At 41.5% G+C, this 21,523-nt stretch overlaps 1 protein-coding gene across 1 annotated transcript in view; it reads right to left on the bottom strand.

The window, feature by feature from the left end:
* The window catches only part of CDH23 (cadherin related 23), a 1,839,731-nt gene that overhangs the window by 682,092 nt on the left and 1,136,116 nt on the right, over positions 1–21,523 (bottom strand). The window contains exon 17 of the mRNA XM_069753216.1: positions 20,067–20,194. Within this exon, the coding sequence (XP_069609317.1) occupies positions 20,067–20,194 (128 nt within the window). The remainder of the gene's footprint in view (positions 1–20,066; positions 20,195–21,523) is intronic.

Raw genomic sequence — 21,523 nt, 5'->3', positions numbered from 1 at the left:
TCAACAAATTCAGGATTATGTGTTACAAGGTGTTTTGGTAGAAATCAGGTCACCCGCCAATACACCCTTATATCCTGTTAAAAAGAAAGTGTCCTCCAAAGAAACTATGGTGAAATATCGCATGGTGCACGACTTACGGGAAATCAATAAGGTTTTGGCACCGGTCACCCCTGTGGTACCGAATCCTCATACCTTACTGTCTCAAATTCCCAGCACTGCTGCATATTTTACGGTAATTGACTTATCAAACGCATTTTTTTCTGTGCCACTACATAAGAACTGTTGGCATTTGTTTGCCTTTACATTCAAGGGTAAACAATTAGCATGGACAAGATTGCCACAAGGTATGGTACCCCGAGATTGTTCTTGATCACCCACTTCTAGTTCAGACCACTCATGATGTACATGGCATTCTTAACCAGGTCCAACCTAAACATATTTCAATGGCCAGACACCTCCGTCTCCAATGTTCCCTACTACTGCCGCCCAACATTTCCTTTGCCAGGATTCAGACTCTTAATCTCGCGTCTTTGCTCCCTTTAGAGTCTGAGGGGGGTACCATACCTGAGGAAACTGCAACTGCACTCTCCAACTCCTTTGACCCATCAAAGTCAATGCATGATTGTGTACAATTAATGGAACAAGAGACTCAGGGCTTATGTAATGTACGTGACAAGCCACTCTGTAATGCTGCATTTGAACTTTTCATACATGGCAGTAGATATGCAGATATGAATGGACAATTTCATACAGGTTATGCGGTAGTAACTCAGCATGAAGTGCTGAAAGCAGAACCTCTCCCTGCTAATCAGTCTGCACAAGAAGCAGAACTTACGGCATTAGTTGAAGCTCTAAAAATAGCCAAAGATCAGACAGCAAACATATACACTGATTCTAGATATGCACATGGCATTATTTTCGATTTTGGCGTAATATGGAGAGCCAGAGGTTATATGACTGCTTCAGGCCAACCTGTTAAACATGCCTCCCTCATTAGACAGATTCTGGAGGCAGCACAAGAAGCTAAAGAAATAGCGGTGATAAAGGTAGCTGCACATGTGAGACTCGACACCGAGGAAGCCAGGGGTAACGATAAAGCCGATAAGGCAGCAAAACAGGCAGCACGTAAACCCTTACATCATGCCCACACACTAGATAGCTCTGAAGATGATGAGGAAAGATTGAAGGAAGCTCAGAAACAGGTAGACGACGAAGAACGAGGGCAGTGGCAGAAAAAAGGGGCAGAAGATCAGCAAGGATTATGGAAAAAAGGAACTTTGTTGTGTTTACCCAGAGCCTGGTACCCCGCAGTGGCAAGTGACCTCCACCTACCCACGCATGTGTCGGCAAATGGTATGACGCTCAAGGTAAAAGAAAGGTGGTTGGCTCCAGGCTTTGGTAATTTTGCTCGGAACATGTGTGCTGCATGCGCTATATGCCTGGCACACAATCCAGGTCAGGCCATTAAAACCCCAACCAAGCATCATGTAAGACCACTGTATCCCATTCAAAGACTCCAGATCGACTACATCCAACTTCCTAGGTACAATGGATACGAATATGTGCTTGTGTGTGTGGACATGTTCTCAGGGTGGCCAGAGGCTTATCCAGTTCGTAAAGCCTCAGCAAAAACTACTGCCATTAAAATAGCACATGAACTGATACCCCGTTACGGCATGCCTGAGGTGATCGAGTCAGATAGGGGTACCCATTTTACTGGGGAAATATTCCAGAATGTTATGAAAATGTTGGGAGTAGAAAACCAGTTTCACACTCCATATCATCCACAGAGTTCAGGTAAAGTGGAAAGATTAAATGGGACAATAAAATTAAAAATCCAGAAGGCCATGGCAGAAACAGGAAAGCCTTGGACCGAGTGTCTACCACTTGCCCTGTATTCCATCCGAAACACCCCAAGGCGGAAGGCTAAGCTGTCACCACATGAGATTCTTTTTGGTAGAGCAGCACATTTGGGTTGTTATTTTCCACAACAACTGATGTTGAATACTGAGACTTTAACTGCTTATGTACAAGAATTACAAAAACGTTTAACTAAAGTGCATTCGCAAGTTTTTGCTTCCCTTCCAGATCCAGAAAATCTCGAAGGAGGCCACAAGTTGGAACCTGGTGATCAAGTCTACGTGAAAAGACACACCAGAAAGACTCTGGAAACGAGATTTGACGGACCTTTCCAAGTCCTGTTAACAACTCCAACAGCAGTCAAGCTTGAAGGAAAGGCATCATGGATACATGCAAGCCATTGCAAAAAAGCAGTATAAGACTCATGATATTGATGTTAATAATGTTAACCTCAACGGAGGCATGGGAAAGACTGAATTCTCTAGCCCCTTTGAACAATAGATTCGTACAACATCATAGAAAATTAGTGCATGACTTGTTAAATAATACGCAACCCCTGGCAGATTGTTGGATCTGTACCCATTCACCAGTATCAGCCACAAGTATACCTTTTCTAGCAGTTCCCGTGTCAGCTGAAGAAATATTCAACGACTCAGGGATCAGTATGACAAAGACAATGACCAAAATAAGGATAGCTGGTGGTCAGATACCTTTTCTTTTCTTAACCCGGCCAATTGGTTCAGAGGGATCGGTGGGTGGGTTACCGGGATTATGCAAAGCCTAATACATACAGTTATGGTTATTGTAATTATATATGTATTATTCAAGGTTGTACTCAAGGGTATCTCGGTATGCACAAATAAATTTTGTGTAATGGATGCGAGAATATAAAGTTTTTTTTGTAATATCACAAAAAGAATGACTAAAATGATCGACAAGGTTTTGAATGGAATATGTCAAAGGGGGGATTGTGAAGAGCAGAACAAAAATGATTACCTCACTTTGTGATAAATATTGACCTGTCCATTCAAGGACATTTTAGCTATAGTATGAAATCCTGTTTTTCTTGTCTGTGGAATTGCCTTTGTACTGTTTGTTGTGAAACTGCCGCCCACGAAACTGTTTTCTTTTCTTTTCTTTCTTTCCTGTTTTGTCTCTTTGTTTAAACATGTAAAACTTGTATAACCACTAAACCTACTGAAACAGCTATATAAAGAAGGGATAGCACATTGAAGGCAGGCGTGCTTCAGAGACTTCCCAGTGATACACTATACAAGACGTGTCTTGTGTATTATTTCTGGTGATTCCACACTTCCAAAGGCTGCTCCGACTGAGTGTGATCCCGACAATATGGACACCACCGGTGTGTCAGAATTTTATACCATTGGACAAAAAAATTTTTAGACCCAGATTTTATATTTCCACATGGGTAAATGGGTGAAAATGGCACCAAAATTTGTCACACAATTTCTGCTGAATGCTTATAATACCTCATGTGTGGCTGTACAGTACTGCTTAGCCACACAACGAGACTTGTGAGGGAAGGAGCTCTCTTTGACTGTCAGAGAAAAAAACTATATATCTAATATACTTTTATCATCTATTTACTGTATATCTTTATATAAGATTCCTTTATTATTTTTGTAAACTAGCTTTTCAGTTACATATTATATACATTATTATTATACTGTACTAGATGGTGGCCCGATTCTAATGCATCGGGTATTCTAGAATATGTATGTCCACGTAGTATATTGCCCAGCCACGTAGTATATTGCCCAGTCACGTAGTATATTGCCCAGCCACGTAGTATATTACCCAGCCACATAGTATATTGCCCGGTGACGTAGTATATTGCCCAGCCACGTAGTATATTGCCCATTCACGCAGTATATTGCCCAGTCACGCAGTATATTGCCCAGCCACGTGGTATATTGCCCAGTCACGTAGTATATTGCCCAGTCACGTAGTATATTACCCAGCCACGTAGTATATTGCCCAGTCACATAGTATATTGCTCAGCCACGTAGTATATTGCCCAGTCACATAGTATATTGCTCAGCCACGTAGTATATTACCCAGCCACCTAGTATATTGCCCAGCGATGTAGTATATTACCCAGCCACATAGTATATTGCCCAGTCACGTAGTATATTGCCCAGTCACGTAGTATATTGCCCAGCGACGTAGTATATTGCACAGCGACGTAGTATATTGCCCAGTCACGTAGTATACTGCCCACAATTTACCCCATATTGGAACCTAGACCCCCAAGGAACTTATCTTGATATGTTGTGAGAACTTTGAACCCCCAAGTATTTCACTACAGTTTATTTATAATACAGAGCCATGAAAATAAAAAATCATTTTATTCCTACAAAAATGTTTTTTTAGCCCCCCAAATTTTGATTTTCCCAAGGGAAACAATAGTAATTGAACCCCAGAAATTGTTGTCCAATATGTCCTGAGTACGCTGATACCCCATATGTTGGGGTAAACCCCTGTTTGGGCACACGGGAGAGCTTGGAAGGGAAAGAGCACTGTTTTACTTTTTCAACGCAGAATTGGCTGGAATTGAGATCGGACACCATGTCGCGTTTGGAGAGCCCTGATGTGCCTAAACAATGGAAACCCCCAATTCTAACTGAAACCCTAACCCAAATACACCCCTAACCCTAATCCCAACCACACCCCTAACCCCAACCCTAACCAAACCCCTAACTCCAACACATCCCTAACCCCAATCCCAACCATAACCCTAACCACACCCCTAACCCTGACACACCCCTAATCATAATCCCAACCGTAAATGTAATCCAAACCCTAACCCTAGCCCCAACCCTAACCCTAGCCCTAAACCTAGCCCTAACCCTAACTCTAACTCTAACCTTAGCCCTAACCCTAACCATAACCCTAATGGGAAAATGGAAATAAATACATTTTTTTTATTTTTTTTATTTTTCCCTAACTAAGGGGGTGTTGAAGGGGGATTTGATTTACTTTTATAGTGGGTTTTTTAGCGGATTTGTATGATTGGCAGCCGTCACACACTAAAAGATGCTTTTTATTGTAAAAAATATTTTTTTGCGTTACCATATTTTGAGAGCTATAATTTTTCCATATTTTGGTCCACAGAGTCATGTGAGGTCTTGATTTTTGCGGGACGAGTTGACGTTTTTATTGGTAACATTTTTGGGCATGTGACATTTTTTGATCGCTTTTTATTCCGATTTTTGTGCGGGGGTATTCAGCTATTCATGAATTTCTTTGGGGGGGAGGGGGCGTTTATACCATTCCATGTTTGGTAAAATGGATAAAGCAGTTTTATTATCCGGGTCAGTACGATTACAGCGATACCTCATTTATATCATTTTTTTATGTTTTGACGATAAAAACTATTTTAGAGAAAAAATAATTATTTTTGCATCACTTTATTCTGAGGACTATAACTTTTTAATATTTTCACTGATGATGCTGTACGGCAGCTCGTTTTTTGCGGGACAAGATTACGTTTTCAGCGGTACCACGGATATTTATATCCGTCTTTTTGATCGTGTGCTATTCCACTTTTTGTTCTGTGGTATGATAATAAAGCGCTGTTTTTTTGCCTTGATTTTTTTTTACAGTGTTCACTGAAGGGGTTAACTAGTCGGACAGTTTTATAGGTTGGGTCTTTACAGACGCGGAGATATTATATATGTGTACTTTTATTGTTTTTTTCTATTATTTAGATAATTGAATGTATTTTTGGGAACAATATTTTTTTTTCTTTATTTAGGAATTTTTTTTTATTTTTTCCTACACATCTAAATATTTTTTTTTTACTTTATAACATTGCTCCGTGGGGGGGGGGAAGGCCATTATGGTATGAGGTAAGATCTCTGATCTGACACTTTGCAGAGCACTGTGTCAGATCAGCAACCTGACATGCAGGGCTGCAGGCTTACCAGCGCTTGCTCTGAGCAGCTGCTGGTAAGCCACCTCCTTGCAGGACCCGGATCCAGCCCCGTGGCCATTTTGGATTCGGGGCCTGCAGGGAGGAGACACTCAGTACAAGGTGAGCACATCACCTTGTACCGAGGGTCTCAGGGAAGCCTGCAGTGAGCCCCCTCCCTGCGTGATGCTTCCCTATGCCCACGGAACACTGCGATCATGTTTGATCGCAGTATGCCGTGGGTTAATGTGCCGGGGGCGGTCCGTGACCGCTCCTGGCACTGTTTGCTGGATGTCAGCTGTGATAGTCAGCTGACACCCGGCTGCGATCGGCCGCACTCCCCCCGTGAGCGCGGCCGATCGTTATGATGTAGTATCCGGTTCCTGGGAATTAAGTCCCTGGTCACCTTGACGGGATAGTACGTCATAAGGGATTAAGGGGTTAATATTGGATATTTTTTATCATATAAAAATACATATAATTAAACCTTTTTTAAAGCAATTTTTTTAACCAAAGATAAGCTGAGAGACAAAGCTCTCAAGAGATCCAACATTTCTTCTTTCAAATAACTGTGAAATTTAGTGTAAACCCTTAAATTCACAAAAATTTAATTTTTTTTACATATAGTTGGTTGTTGGATAGGGCCCTGTTATCCCATAATGGAGAATAGAAAGTAAACTTATTATTTAAAAAATTGCCTTCCAAAACATCAGACAATGGTAAAACAGAACAAGAGGAAATTGCAAGGTGAACCAAAAACCTCTGACTCAAGAATATTTGTAAAAAATGTATGCAAGAAAAAGATAGGATGATATCTCAACTTGTCTAATTTAGTGAACACAATTTTAAAGTTGGTGCTCAAAATTAGAAAAAGAAAGGCCACATTTAGCGAATGGGAAAGTTAAATTTGACAGTTCATTTTTGTATTTCTCTTTCTCAGTATGGAAAGAAAACTATTTGCCTGTCTTAAAATGTGTTTTTCTATTCTCTTGGAAGAATTAGTTAAAAGGGTTTAATCACGATCAAAAATGAATCCAATCTAGCAGATCTAGGAAAAATAATATACTTCTTGAATAGAATTCAGTATCAGATATGCACCCTTTTTCTTATTCAACCATACCTATGTTCCTAATCACTAGTCTTCTAATTTGTTTAGTTCACCACCAGCAGGCTTCTCCTGATGTGGCAGAACATGCACAGCAGTTTTTAGCGGTATAGCATATATTTCCCTCACATCGCCCCATGATAAAACTGTCCAACTTTTCTGGATGAGAATGGGACCAATTATTTATAAGTTAGTGTTAGTGAACCTTAACCCCTTAGTGATAGAGCCAATTTGCAGCTTAAAGGGAACCTGTCACCCCCAATATCGATGATGAGCTAAGCCCACTAGTATCAGGGGCTTTTCTACAGCATTCTGGAATGCAGTGGATAAGCCCCTGATGTATCCTGAAAGATAAGAAAAAGAGGTTATATTATACTCGCCCAGGGGTGGTCCCGCTGCAGTGGGCGTCGCGGTCCGGTCCAGGGCCTCCCATCTTCTTACGATGATGTCCTCTTCTTGTCTTCACGCTGCGGCTTCGGCGCAGGCGCCAGGCCTCTCTAACCTTTCCTGGCACCTGCGCACTGCAGTACTTTGCTCTGCCCTCAACAGGGCAGACCAAGTACGCCTGCGCCAGAGCCACAGTGTGAAGACAAGAAGAAGACATCATCGTAAGAAGATGGGAGGCCCCGGACCGCAACGCCCATCAGACCGGACCGCAGCGGGAAACTGTTTGAGGATTTTCCTCAAAAATGATTTTTTAGCCAACAATTTTTAATTTTCACAAGGGTAATAGGAGAAATTGGACACCAAAAGTTGTTGTCTAGTTTGTCCTGAGTACTCCAATACCCCATGTGTGGGTGGACCACTGTTTGGGCACACAGGCAGGGAAGTTTTAAAATGCAGACTTTGATGGAATGGTGTCATGTTGCATTTGCAGAGCCCCTGATGTACCTAAACAGTAGAAACTCCCCACAAGTAACCCCAGATTGGAAACTAGACCCCCCAAGGAGCTTATCTAGATGTGTAGTGAGCACTATGAACCCCCAAGTGCTTCACAGAAGTTTATAATGCAGAGCTGAGAAAATAAAAAATCATTTTTTTCCCACAAAAATGATCTTTTCACTCCCAAATTTTTACTTTCACAATGGCAACAGGAGAAAGTGGACCATGAAAGTTGTTGTGCAATTTGCTTTGAGTACCTTGATACCCCATATGTGGGAGGACCACTGTTTGGGCACATGGCAGAGCTCAGATGGGAAGGAGTGTCATTTGACTTTTTTCAATGCAGAATTGGTTGGAATTGAGTTTGGAGAGCCCCTGATGTGCATAAACAGTGGAAAACCCCCCACAAGTGACATCATTTTGGAAACTAGACCCCTTATGGAACTTTTCTAGATGTTTGGTGAGCACTTTGAACCCCCAAGTGCTTCACAGAAGTTTATAATGCAGAGCCATGAAAATTATTTTTTTTAATTTTTTCTCAAAAATGATTTTTTAGCCGACAATTTTTAATTTTCACAAGGGTATCAGGAGAAATTGGACACCAAAAGTTGTTGTTTAGTTTGTCCTGAGTACTCCAATACCCAATATGTGGGGGGGACCACTGCTTGGGCACACATCGGGGCTCGGAAGGGAAGTTTGAAAATGCAGACTTTGATAGAATGGCGTCATGTTGCATTTGCAGAGCACCTGATGTATCAAAACAATAGAAACCCCCCACAAGTACCCCAGTTTTGAAACTAGACCCCCCAATTTGATCTGAGTACGCTGACATGTGGGAGGACCACTGTTTGGGCGCATTGGCAGAGCTCGGATGGGAAGAAATGCCATTTTGGAATGCAGACTTTGATAGAATGATCTGCGGGCGTTATGTTGCATTTGCAGAGCCCCTAATTTGCCTAAACAGTGGAAACCCCCCACAAGTGACCCCATTTTGGAAACTAGATCCCCCCAAGAAGCATATCTAAATGTGTCGTGAGCACTTTGAATGCCCAAGTGCTTCACAGAAGTTTGTAATGCAGAACTGTGAAAATAAAAAATCATTTTTTCCCACAAAAATGATTTTTTAGCCCCCAATTTTTTTATTTTCCCAAGGGTAACAGGAGAAACTGGACCCCAAATGTTGTTGTACAATTTGTCCTGAGTACCCTGATGCCCCATATGTGGGGGTAAACCACTATTTGAGCGCACAGTAGAGCTCAGAAGGGAGAGAGCACCATTTGACTTTTTGAACTCAAAATGTCACATTTGGAGACCCCCTTATGTACCTAAACAGTGGAAACCCCCCAATTCTATCTCCAACCCTAACTCCAACCCTTAACCCTAATCCTAACCCTATCCATAATCCTAATCACAACCCTAACCTCAACACACTCCTAATCCCAACCCTAACCATAACCCTAATAACAACCCTAATCCCAACAAACCCCTAAACCCAATCCCACCCCTAACCGTAACCCTAATCATAACCCTAACCATAATCCTAACTACATACCTAACCCTAATCCTAACCCTAATCCCAAACCTAACGCTAATCCCAAACCTAACCCTAATCCCAAAACCTAACTCTCATTCCATCCCTAATCTCAACCCTAACCCTAATCCAAACCCTAATCCCAAATCTAACCCTAACTTTAGCCCCAACCCTAACCTTAGCCCAACTCACTTTTTGGAAAATGATAGGGTCTCTCACAGTGACCAAAATGAACCAATAGAAAAAATCTTCCTATTGTTACCAGGTGCAGGTGAGCAGATCTTGGTGGGCACATGCGCCCGCCATTTTCTTCCCCAAAAAAGATGGCGGCACCCATAGGAGGAAGCAGGAGGGCCGAGGAGCACCGGGAGGTACCGGTGGATATCAGGGACAGTATTTCTCTGTCCTCTGATGTACGATAACATCTGAAGACAAAGAAACTAAATGGCACATCAGACTTTTTTTTGGCGTTCGCCAATATAAAGTTAATACCGGTAATCGCAATCCGGGGGTCGATAAAATACGATCCGAGTCATGTTCTTTGAGGGCTACCCCCAGCAGCCGAGACCCCAGGATCTGCTGGGTGCCGTCCTGCAGATGTCACTGGGCGCACTGCGCATACGCCAGCCATTTTCTTCCCAGGAGAAGAAGATATTAGGACAGAGATATTAAATGGCACATCAGACTTTTTTTTTGCGGTCGCCGTTATACAGTTAATACCGGCGATCACAACCCGGGGGTTGGTAAAAAACGACCCTAATCATGTTCTGTGGGGTCTTGGCTGCCCCGGGCAGCCAAGACCCAGAGAGAATCAGACTCTGGGGGGGCGCTATACACTTTTTCCACAGGGCTGTTAATTAACGGTGCTGTGGTTTAAGTGCCCTTAACTACCGCCGTTAAAAGGAATATCAGCCGTCGTTAAGGGGATTAAATCTCATTTACTTTGATGGTACTGTAATACTTTCTGCACAAAAATGATGCACTAGATACATATTGTGTGACGTTAACTATATACATCCAGTGTATTTTACAAAAACGTAATTTAATGATCAAGGTCAAGTTTACAAATCTGACATGTCACTATGTGGTAATAATTTAGAAATGTTTAATCATAACCCAGTTATTTTGAAAATGTGTTTTTTTTTTCATGACAAATTGTACTTTGTGTTAGTGTTAAATTTAGGATAAGGTTTCTTTCTTTACTCCTAAAAATATTGAAAATTTGCTGAAAATCTTGTAATATTCAAAATTTGAATGATTATACCTTTAAAACAGATATTTATGCTAAACAAAAAACTTAATACATCACACTCCCTTGTGTTTACTGTACGTCAGCATAATTTTCCAAATATTTTTGTAAGGATAGAAGGACTAACACTTTAGTTTCAATTTTTCATTTTTTTCAAAGAAATTTGCGAAAGATATTTTTAGGGACCTACAGTGGGGCAAAAAAGTATTTAGTCAGTCAGCATTAGTGCAAGTTCCACCACTTAAAAAGATGAGAGGCGTCTGTAATTTACATCATAGGTAGACCTCAACTATGGGAGACAAACTGAGAAAAAAAAATCCAGAAAATCACATTGTCTGTTTTTTTAACATTTTATTTGCATATTATGGTGGAAAATAAGTATTTGGTCAGAAACAAACAATCAAGATTTCTGGCTCTCACAGACCTGTAACTTCTTCTTTAAGAGTCTCCTCTTTCTTCCACTCATTACCTGTAATAATGGCACCTGTTTAAACTTGTTATCAGTATAAAAAGACACCTGTGTACACCCTTAAACAGTCTGACTCCAAACTCCACTATGGTGAAGATCAAAGAGCTGTCAAAGGACACCAGAAACAAAATTGTAGCCCTGCACCAGGCTGGGAAGACTGAATCTGCAATAGCCAACCAGCTTGGAGTGAAGAAATCAACAGTGGGAGCAATAATTAGAAAATGGAAGACATACAAGACCACTGATAATCTCCCTCGATCAGGGGCTCCACGCAAAATCCCACCCCGTGGGGTCAGAATGATCACAAGAACGGTGAGCAAAAATCCCAGAACCACGCGGGGGGACCTAGTGAATGAACTGCAGAGAGTTGGGACCAATGTAACAAGGCCTACCATAAGTAACACACTATGCCACCATGGACTCAGATCTTGCAGTGCCAGACGTGTCCCACTGCTTAAGCCAGTACATGTCCGGGCCCATCTGAAGTTTGCTAGAGAGCATTTGGATGATCCAGAGGAGTTTTGGGAGAATGTCCTATGGTCTGATGAAACCAAACTGGAACTGTTTGGTAGAAACACAACTTGTCGTGTTTGGAGGAAAAAGAATACTGAGTTGCATCCATCAAACACCATACCTACTGTAAAGCATGGTGGTGGAAACATCATGCTTTGGGGCTGTTTCTCTGCAAAGGGGCCAGGACGACTGATCCGGGTACATGAAAGAATGAATGGAGCCATGTATCGTGAGATTTTGAGTGCAAACCTCCTTCCATCAGCAAGGGCATTGAAGATGAAACGTGGCTGGGTCTTTCAACATGACAATGATCCAAAGCACACCGCCAGGGCAACGAAGGAGTGGCTTCGTAAGAAGCATTTCAAGGTTCTGGAGTGGCCTAGCCAGTCTCCAGATCTCAACCCTATAGAAAACCTTTGGAGGGAGTTGAAAGTCCGTGTTGCCAAGCGAAAAGCCAAAAACATCACTGCTCTAGAGGAGATCTGCATGGAGGAATGGGCCAACATACCAACAACAGTGTGTGGCAACCTTGTGAAGACTTACAGAAAACGTTTGACCTCTGTCATTGCCAACAAAGGATATATTACAAAGTATTGAGATGAAATTTTGTTTCTGACCAAATACTTATTTTCCACCATAATATGCAAATAAAATGATAAAAAAACAGACAATGTGATTTTCTGGATTTTTTTTCTCAGTTTGTCTCCCATAGTTGAGGTCTACCTATGATGTAAATTACAGACGCCTCTCATCTTTTTAAGTGGTGGAACTTGCACTATTGCTGACTGACTAAATACTTTTTTGCCCCACTGTATTTAGTTTTCAATTGGCTTTTAGGGGGGCTAGACTTTGAAAAAGCAAACACATACCATTGTTAAAACCGCACCTCTTGAAGTATTCAAAACTATGATCTGGAAGCTTGTTAACCCTTCCACTTCTTCACAGTAATAAACACAAAGTGAAATGAATGTAATTTATTTTTTCTTCACTGAAATGTTACTAATATCTTAATTGGCCATGGTTGTTTGCAGACCCTGCGACCATTGATTTGCCTCAGGTTGCCATGCCAACCGTCAGGACTGCACAATCAAGGGGTGCTAATGACATTAAAGAGGGAGTCCCATCCCTATGTTAACCATTTAGATTCTGCAGTCATTAATGACAAGCAGAATCTAGAGGTTTAAACACCTATGTTGGGTGCTAACCCTGATTGTGGCCTATGCAGCAATTGTCAACTGTACTATACAGCTGACACATTTTCTTCTACGGAGGGCTGCTTCTGGTCAGTAAAAAGACATAATGGCAATCACTATGTGGATATGACTGGCATATGAAACATAAGGAATTTTCTCCTACAAAAAATCATGCAAATATAAACTAAAATTTTGTTTGAATGCAGATTGCACATTTTCTGTTAGTACAATAAACCTCATTTCAAGGCAGAAACATTACTGTGTCCAACAGTTATTAGATATATGAAACTGAAATAGCTGTTGCAAAAAAAAACAATTTTTATAAAACATTAAGCTTAAGATTAATAGGGGTGCCAAAACTTTTTCATATAACTGTATCTCTTTAGTAAATTGCATGCATGTGAAAGTATAGGACGGACCCTTATTAATATATGGATGATGTATTATGATTTTATATTTCCCAGAAAATTGCCATGTGAAGACGCATTGGTGGCACTGGCCCATTGTCAAAAGCCATCATTAGTGCGTGCGCAGATTACAATGTTTGCCTCCACAGCAACAAATAGGATGCCCAATGGCAATGTGCAGATTGTGTCCAAAAAGTCTTCTTTCCCTCCAATCTTTATGATTATAACACACTTGCATTTACATTTGTGGAAGCTGAAAGTTCAATGTCAGTCAGATTTCTTGTTTACGCTTAATAACATTAGGTTGAAAAATCCACATATTTATGGTGCCTGCTTATCTCTGTGCTGGTGACTCTCACAACTGAGTGCTAATCAATGTCTCACTGTTACATTGCTGTAAACGTGCCAGCATGCAGAGCGGATTCTGACGTTTGTGCACATGCAGAAGCTTTCACAGCCTCCTTCAATAATCCGTCTGAAGATGTCCACCCCCACAGGTCTGCCATAGTTTTTTATCATCCGTGCTGGGGAATGGTTGCTCCGTGAACTGTTGCAATTTCAACAAGTAACACATATTTGATGAGAAATTAGCGAGCTGCCGAGTCTCACAGAGATACTTTACTTTCTAAATAAAATATTTGTATTCATGTGTGATACAAGTTCACAAAATATTCTCTTGGCAATTAATAAAGATTTGTATTAAATTATCACATGGAAAATATACTGAAAAAAGTATTTAAAATAAGCAAGTAATGGTGTGACTAACCCCTTAAAGGGAATTTGTCACCAGGTTTTTGCTCCGTAAGCTTACAGCACCATTATGTATAGGCAGAGGCCATAATTCCAGCAATGTCTCATTTACTGCCCTGCTTGCTGCAGTTTTAATAAAATCTTTAGTTTATCTGCTGCAGATCTAGCAGTTCTCTGAATGCTGGGCTTTGTATAACCCAGCCTAAATCACTGATTGACAGCTTTCTGTGTACACTGTGCACAGGCAGAAAGCGGCTAATCAGTGGTGGTGGGGAGGTTATACAGGACTAATACATATGGAGGACTACATGGTAGCAGGGTTACTAGTCCTCTAGTAATAATCTCCTGCTGGTAAAACATTGATGTTAGCAAAGCTACAGCAAGCAGCCCAATAATTAACATATCACTGGAATCAGGCTCTCTGATTATACCTCATAACTCAGATTGGATGATAAAAAACTGGTGACGGATCCATTTTAAGGACACGGTATTTTCATTTTTGTGCTTTCATTTTTTCCTTTTCTTGTTCCAAGTGTGACGCCCCAGGGTCCTGGTTGTTACAATGGCATTGCTTTCCTCACAGGGAGAGTGATGTCATGCTTGGAAGCGATGGAGGATTCCTTTTTGACAAGTAACCAGCACATACAAAATCAGGGGAGCTGCTCTCTCTTTGGTCGGGAGGAGGAATTAGTTGCTAGGCAGTTGCTATGCAGTTGGGAATATTTAGACAGTTAGTGCCAGACAGCAGACTGGAGCAGTCTCAGGCAGAAGGATGGGTGAGGGGCCATACAGCCTGAGGTGCTGTAGCTCCTAGATAGCGAGATACAGAAGGAAGAACAGCCTTTAGCTAACGTGCCAGAGAGCGAAGCACAGGAGTGTGACAACAGGGGAGAATAGCTGGGACTGGGCTACATCCCTGATTGAGTGCAGACACCGGTACCATGAAGACCGAGGCTTTTGTGCGACTCTAAGACACATAGCAGAAATGGGCAGGACAGCTGGATTATACATCACCTGTTTGCCCTAATACCCAGGAGACACAGTGACACATAGAGCCCGGGTCATGATAGAGACCCTGTAAAAAGGCTCGAGTCACCTGTCATATGGGTTTGTGTCCCAGTTCAACAAAGGACAGAGATAACTGAGAGGACCTTGCTACAAAGCCATAGGCAGTAAGGGACTATAACAACACAGTGCTAGAAGGAAGGCTTTTAACTCCACCTGATAAAGCTGGACTCTGAACTCGCTTAAAAGCCGCGGGACCCTGCCTGTACCTGTGATCTGATGCCCTGGACCAGGGGTCCCCAACTCCAGGCCTCGAGGGCAGTGCAGTGCAGGTTTTCAGGATTTCTTTAGTATTGCATCGGTGGTAATGTGGTCATCTGCACAGGTGATGATTCCAACCCCTGTGCAATACTAAGGAAATCCTGAAAACCTGCACTGTTGGCGGCCCTCGAGGCCTGGAGTTGGGGACCACTGCCCTGGACTGTGGCTATGTGCTACCATCAGTAAACCAGGTAAAAAGACTGCACAATTGTGTCCTTAGCTCTTTACTGCACCACTCACCATCCTCCATCTATTCATCGGGAGCCCTGGGGACCTACTTCACCTGTGGGAAGTTATACCATCCGGCTGCCATAACATCACCCCAGAGGACCCCTTTAAGCAGCGTAAAAAGGAAGGAGTTGGTGATTTTTTTAGAAGCTGAAGGGACTTTGTATTCGAGTTTACATTGCATACATCTGGTGTTTTCAAATCAGAATTATGGGCTGTGTACATGGATCACTGATAATCATAATGATTTATCATGGTTTTCCAGTGTGTCCATATACATATTGTCCGTTCATGGTTTTTGGATGAGCTGTCCAGAAAGTCAAGTTGGTAATCCTGTGTTTGCCACATGCTTTTGTGTTTGATTCCAGAAGAAGAGCATAATCATTATTTCATCCTTTTAGCCCCTTAAAGGGAACCTGTCACCCCGAAAATCGCGGGTGAGGTAAGCCCACCGGCATCAGGGGCTTATCTACAGCATTCTGTAATGCTGTAGATAAGCCCCCGATGTTACCTGAAAAAGGAGAAAAAGACGTTAGATTATACTCACCCAGGGGCGGTCCCGCTGCTGGTCAGGTCGGATGGGCGTCTCCGGTCCGCTGCGGCGCCTCCTATCTTCTTTCCATGACGTCCTCTTCTGATCTTCAGCCACGGCTCCGGCGCAGGCGTACTTTGCTCTGCCCTGTTGAGGGCAGACAAAGTACTGCAGTGCGCAGGCGCCGGGCCTCTGACCTTTCCGGCGCCTGCGCACTGCAGTACTATCCTCTGCCCTCAAGAGGGCAGAGCAAAGTACGCCTGCGCCGGAGCCGTGGCTGAAGATCAGAAGAGGACGTCATGGAAAGAAGATAGGAGGCGCCGCAGCGGACCGGAGACGCCCATCCGACCTGACCAGCAGCGGGACCGCCCCTGGGTGAGTATAATCTAACGTTTTTTTCTCCTTTTTCAGGTAACATCGGGGGCTTATCTACAGCATTACAGAATGCTGTAGATAAGCCCCTGATGCCAGTGGGCTTACCTCACCCGCGATTTTCGGGGTGACAGGTGCCCTTTAAGCTCCAAGGGTGGTTTGCACTTTAATGACCCGGCCAATTTTTACAATTCTGACCACTGTCCCTTTATGAGGTTATAACTCTGAGGCGCTTCAACGGATCCTGATGATTCTGACAATCTTTTCTCGTGACATATTGTACTTCATGATAGTGGTAACATTTCTTCGATAAGACATGCGTTTATTTGTGAAAAAAATTAAAATTTGACAAAAAATTTTCAAATTTTGAAATTTTTCAAATTTGAATTGTTATGCCCTTAAATAACAGAGATATGTCACACAAAATACTTAATAAGTAACATTTCCCACAAGTCTACTTTACAACAGCACAATTTTGGAACCAAATTTTTTTTTTGTTAGGGAGTTATAGTTGACCAGCAATTTCTCATTTTTACAACACCATTTTTTTTAGGGACCACATCTCATTTGAAGTCATTTTGAGGGGTCTATATGATAGAAAATAACCGAGTGTGACACCATTTTAAAAACTTCACCCCTCAAGGTGCTCAAGACCACATTCGAGAAGTTTATTAACCCTTCAGGTGTTTCACAGGAATTTTTGGAATGTTTAAATAAAAATGAACATTTAACTTTTTTTTCACACAAAATTTACTTCAGCTCTAATTTGTTTATTTTACCAAGGGTAACAGGAAAAAAACAAACAAAAGTTGTTGTACAATTTGTCCTGAGTACGCCGATACCCCATATGTGGTGGTAAACTACTGTTTGGGTGCATGGCAGAGCTTGGAAGGGAAGGAGCGCCTTTTGACTTCTCAATGCAAAATTAACAGGAATTGAGATGGGACGCCATGTTGCGTTTGGAGAGCCACTGATGTGCCTAAACATTGAAACCCCCCCACAAGTGGCACCATTTTGGAAAGTAGACCCCCTTAGGAACTTATCTAGATGTGTGGTGAGCACTTTGATTCACCAAGTGCTTCACAGAAGTTTATAATGCAGAGCAGTAAAAATAAAAAAGCATATTTTTTCACAAAAATGATCTTTTCGCCCCCAATTTTTTATTTTCCCAAGGGTAAGAGGAGAAATTGGACCCCATAAGTTGTTGTACAATTTATCCTGAGTACGCTAATACCCCATATGTGGGGGGGAATCCACCGTTTGGGCGCATGGCAGAGCTCAGAAGGGAAGGAGCGCCATTTGGAATGCAGATTTAGATGGAATGGTCTGCAGGCATCACATTGCGTTTTGCAGAGCCCCTGATGTAATTAAACAATAGAAACCCCCCACAAGTGACTCCATTTTGGAACTAGAGCCCCCAAGTAACTTATCTAGATATGTTGAGAGAACTTTGAACCCCCAAGTGTTTCACTACAGTTTATAACGCAGAGCAGTGAAAATAAAAAATCAATTTTTCCCACAAAAATGTTTTTTTAGCCCCCCAAATTTTTATTTTCCCAAGGGTAACAAGAGAAATTGGACCCCAAAACATGTTGTCTAATTTGTCCTGAGTACACTGATACCCCATATGTTGGAGTAAACCCCTGTTTGGGCGCACGGGAGAGCTTGGAAGAGCTTGGATCACTGTTTTACTTTTTCAACGCAGAATTGGCTGGAATTGAAATCGGATACAATGTTGCTTTTGGAGAGCCCCTGATGTTCCTAAACAGTGGAAACCCCCATTTCTAACTGAAACCCTAACCCTAGCCCCAACTCTTACCCTAGCCCCAACCCTAACCCTAGCCCTAACCTTAGCCCTAACCCTATCCTTAAACCTACCCCTAACCCTAGCCCTAACCCTAGCCCTAATCCTAACCCTAGCCCTAACCCTAGCTCAAGCTCTAACCCTAGCGGGAAAATGGAAATAAATAAATTTTATTATTTTATTATTTAATTTTATTATTTTTCCCTAACTAAGGATAAAGGGGGGTTGATTTACAATTTATAGCTTTTTTTAGTGGATTTTTATGATTGGCAGCTGTCACGCACTAAAACACGCTTTTTATTGCAAAAAATAGTTTTTGCGTCTCCACATTTTGAGAGCTATAATTTTTTCCATATTTTTGTCCACAGAGTCATGTGAGGTCTTGTTTTTTACGGGACGAGTTGACGTTTTTATTGGTAACATTTTCGGGCACGTGACTTTTTTGATCGCTTTTTATTCCAATTCTTGTGAGGCAGAATGACCAAAAAACAGCTATTCATGAATTTCTTTTTTTTTTTGGGGGGGGCGTTTATACCGTTATGCGTTTGGTAAACTTGATAAAGCAGTTTTATTCTTCGGGTCACTCATTTATATCATTTTTTTATGTTTTGGCGCTTTTATACGATAAAAACTATTTTATAGAAAAAATAATTATTTTTGCATCTCTTTATTCTGAGAACTATAACTTTTTTATTTTTTCACTGATGATGCTGTATGGCAGCTCGTTTTTTGCGGGACAAGATGACGTTTTCAGTGGTACCATGGTTATTTATGTCTGTCTTTTTGATCGCATGATATTTTACTTTTTTGTTCAGCGTGATGATAATAAAGCATTGTTTGTTGCCTCATTTTTTTTTTACCGCATTCACTGAAGGGGTTAACTAGCAGGACAGTTTTATAGGTGGGGTCGTTACGGACGTGGCGATACTAAATGTGTATTTTATTGTTTTTTTATTATTTAGATAAAGAAATGTGTTTATGGGAACAATATATATATATATATTTTTTTACACATGTGAATATTTCTTTTTTACTTTATAATATTGCCCCAGGGGGGCATCATGTTATAGGGTCAGATCGCTGATCTGACACTTTGCAGAGCACTGTGTCAGATCAGTGATTTGACATGCAGGGCTGCAGGCTTTCCAGCGCTTGCTCTGAGCAGGTGCTTGCAAGCCACCTCCCTGCAGGACCCGGATGTAGCCCCGTGGCCATTTTGGATCCGGGGTCTGCAGGGAGGAGATGCTCGGTACAAGGTGAGCACATTGCCTTGTACCGAGGGTCTCAAGGAAGCACGTAGGGAGCCCCCTCCCTGCGCGATGCTTCCCTGTACCGCTGGAACGCTGCAATCATGTTTGATCGCAGTGCTTCAGGGGTTAATGTGCTAGGAGCCGTCACATAGTGCCGGATGTCAGCTGCGATAGCCGACACCCAGCCGTGATCGGCTGCGCTCCCCCCATGAGCACGGCCGATCGCATATGACGTACTATCATGTCGGTGGTCAAACAGGCCCACCCCACCTCGACGGGATAGTACGTCATATGGGATTAAGGGGTTAGTACATCTTTTTTGTGTTATGCAGCGGTATACCAACCATACTCTTCTGACCTGTCTGGCAATAGAGCCCTATGGACATATTTAGCTTTCTCGGTGGACATTATGTGATAAGGGTCTTAGATATATTGTTGCTTATTTCCAAAAAATTTTTATATGGTTCTAATTTACCTCACATGAATTGAAACTTTAATCTTCACTCATGAAAGTATATTTGTAACACTACATTCAACAGCAACATGAAATCTCATATCAATACAAGCTCTTTACGATAATTAAATTGAAGCAACGGTTGAATCATTTTACCGAAAACAATATCATGTTGGTGATGTGAATGTGATAAGAATGGATACTTACAAAGACTTCGATACTAACGGGTACTGTACTGTTTAAAGACGGTACCCCTGAATCTTTAGCCATAACTCGCAACGTTATAACACCATTGGAAATTTGTTCATAATCCAAAGGTCGAATTACAGTTATTACTGGAAAAAAGCACATTATTGGTCTAATGAAAATGACTGGAATAATTTATGTTCATAACAAGGATTACCAAAATATTAAATTTAATACAAGACTGGCAAAAAATAAAGTTCTAAAAATAATAGATCATTAATTTAATTTTTAAATTAAAATGTATACACTTTCAGATATGTAAGTTCCCCTCATTGACCATGAAAACATAACCTTATTTGCAAGATAATAAAAGCAATATCAGCTCTTTTTTTATATCCTTTCAGGGGCATAACTACTCAGTTTTACCTTTCTCACTTTGCTACTATGTTCTGTAACATGTGAGTCTTGGGAATCGGACGTTGATAAGGGCTGCTGGCTCTTTCTTTCTTTCTGCCATGTCCTCTGCTATATTTTGTTGCATAACTACCCAGGCCCGGGAGGTGAGGGGCCTGCCAATGTCAGCAAATACTTCAGCTGAATGTGCATCTGAGGGCGCGCATTCAGCTGAAGTGTATTGCTGTGCATAGAACCATTGGGTCCATGCGCAGTAATATACGCTGCTGTCGTTTGAGTGCATGTGACTGGGGGCACATAGTAATGACATTATTTTATCCTGTCGCTTGCACGCTGAAGTAAGATGCTGGCTTCAAGAGAGGTCACTGTGTGGGGGGAGGGGGAGTGAATGGGAGGTGAGTATTTTTTTTTTTTAAATCAGTGAGTACACAATGGCCATACAACTACATAGATGACTATGGGCTGTGCATAAAATCATATGAAGGATATGGGCTGTGTATTATACTACAACCCCTGGCAAAAATTAAGTAATCACCAGTCTTGGAGTTGTTTAATTTTGTAGAAAAAAAAGCAGATCACAGACATTTCAAATGGCAACTTTCTGGCTTTAAGAAACACTAAAACAAATCAAGAACAAAAAATGTTGTAGTTAGTAATGGTTAATTTTTAAACCAAGCATAGGGGAAAAATTATGGAGTCACTCAATTCTGAGGGAAAAAATTATGGAATCACCCTGTAAATTTTCATTCCCAAAACTAACACCTCCATCAAATTAGATCTGCTCGTTAGTGTGCATCTAAAAAGGAGTGATCAAGATTGATGTAGAGTACTGTTTGACACTCATTAAGTTCATGCCCCAGAGACTGCAAGCTGTTATAAAGCCAGAGGTGGTGCAACAAAATACTAGTGATGTGTTGGAGTGTTTTTTTGTTTGTTTGTTTTTCATGATTCTGTAAAATTTTCCCTCAGAATTGAGTGATTCCATAATTTTCCCCTATGCTTGGTTTAAAAAAATTAACCATTACTAACTACCACATTTTTTGTTCATGATTTCTTTTAGTGTT

This window comes from Ranitomeya imitator, chromosome 2 (genome assembly GCF_032444005.1).
Source record: "Ranitomeya imitator isolate aRanImi1 chromosome 2, aRanImi1.pri, whole genome shotgun sequence".
Classification (NCBI taxonomy): Eukaryota; Metazoa; Chordata; class Amphibia; order Anura; family Dendrobatidae; genus Ranitomeya; species Ranitomeya imitator.
This window is presented reverse-complemented; position numbering and strand designations above follow the sequence as displayed.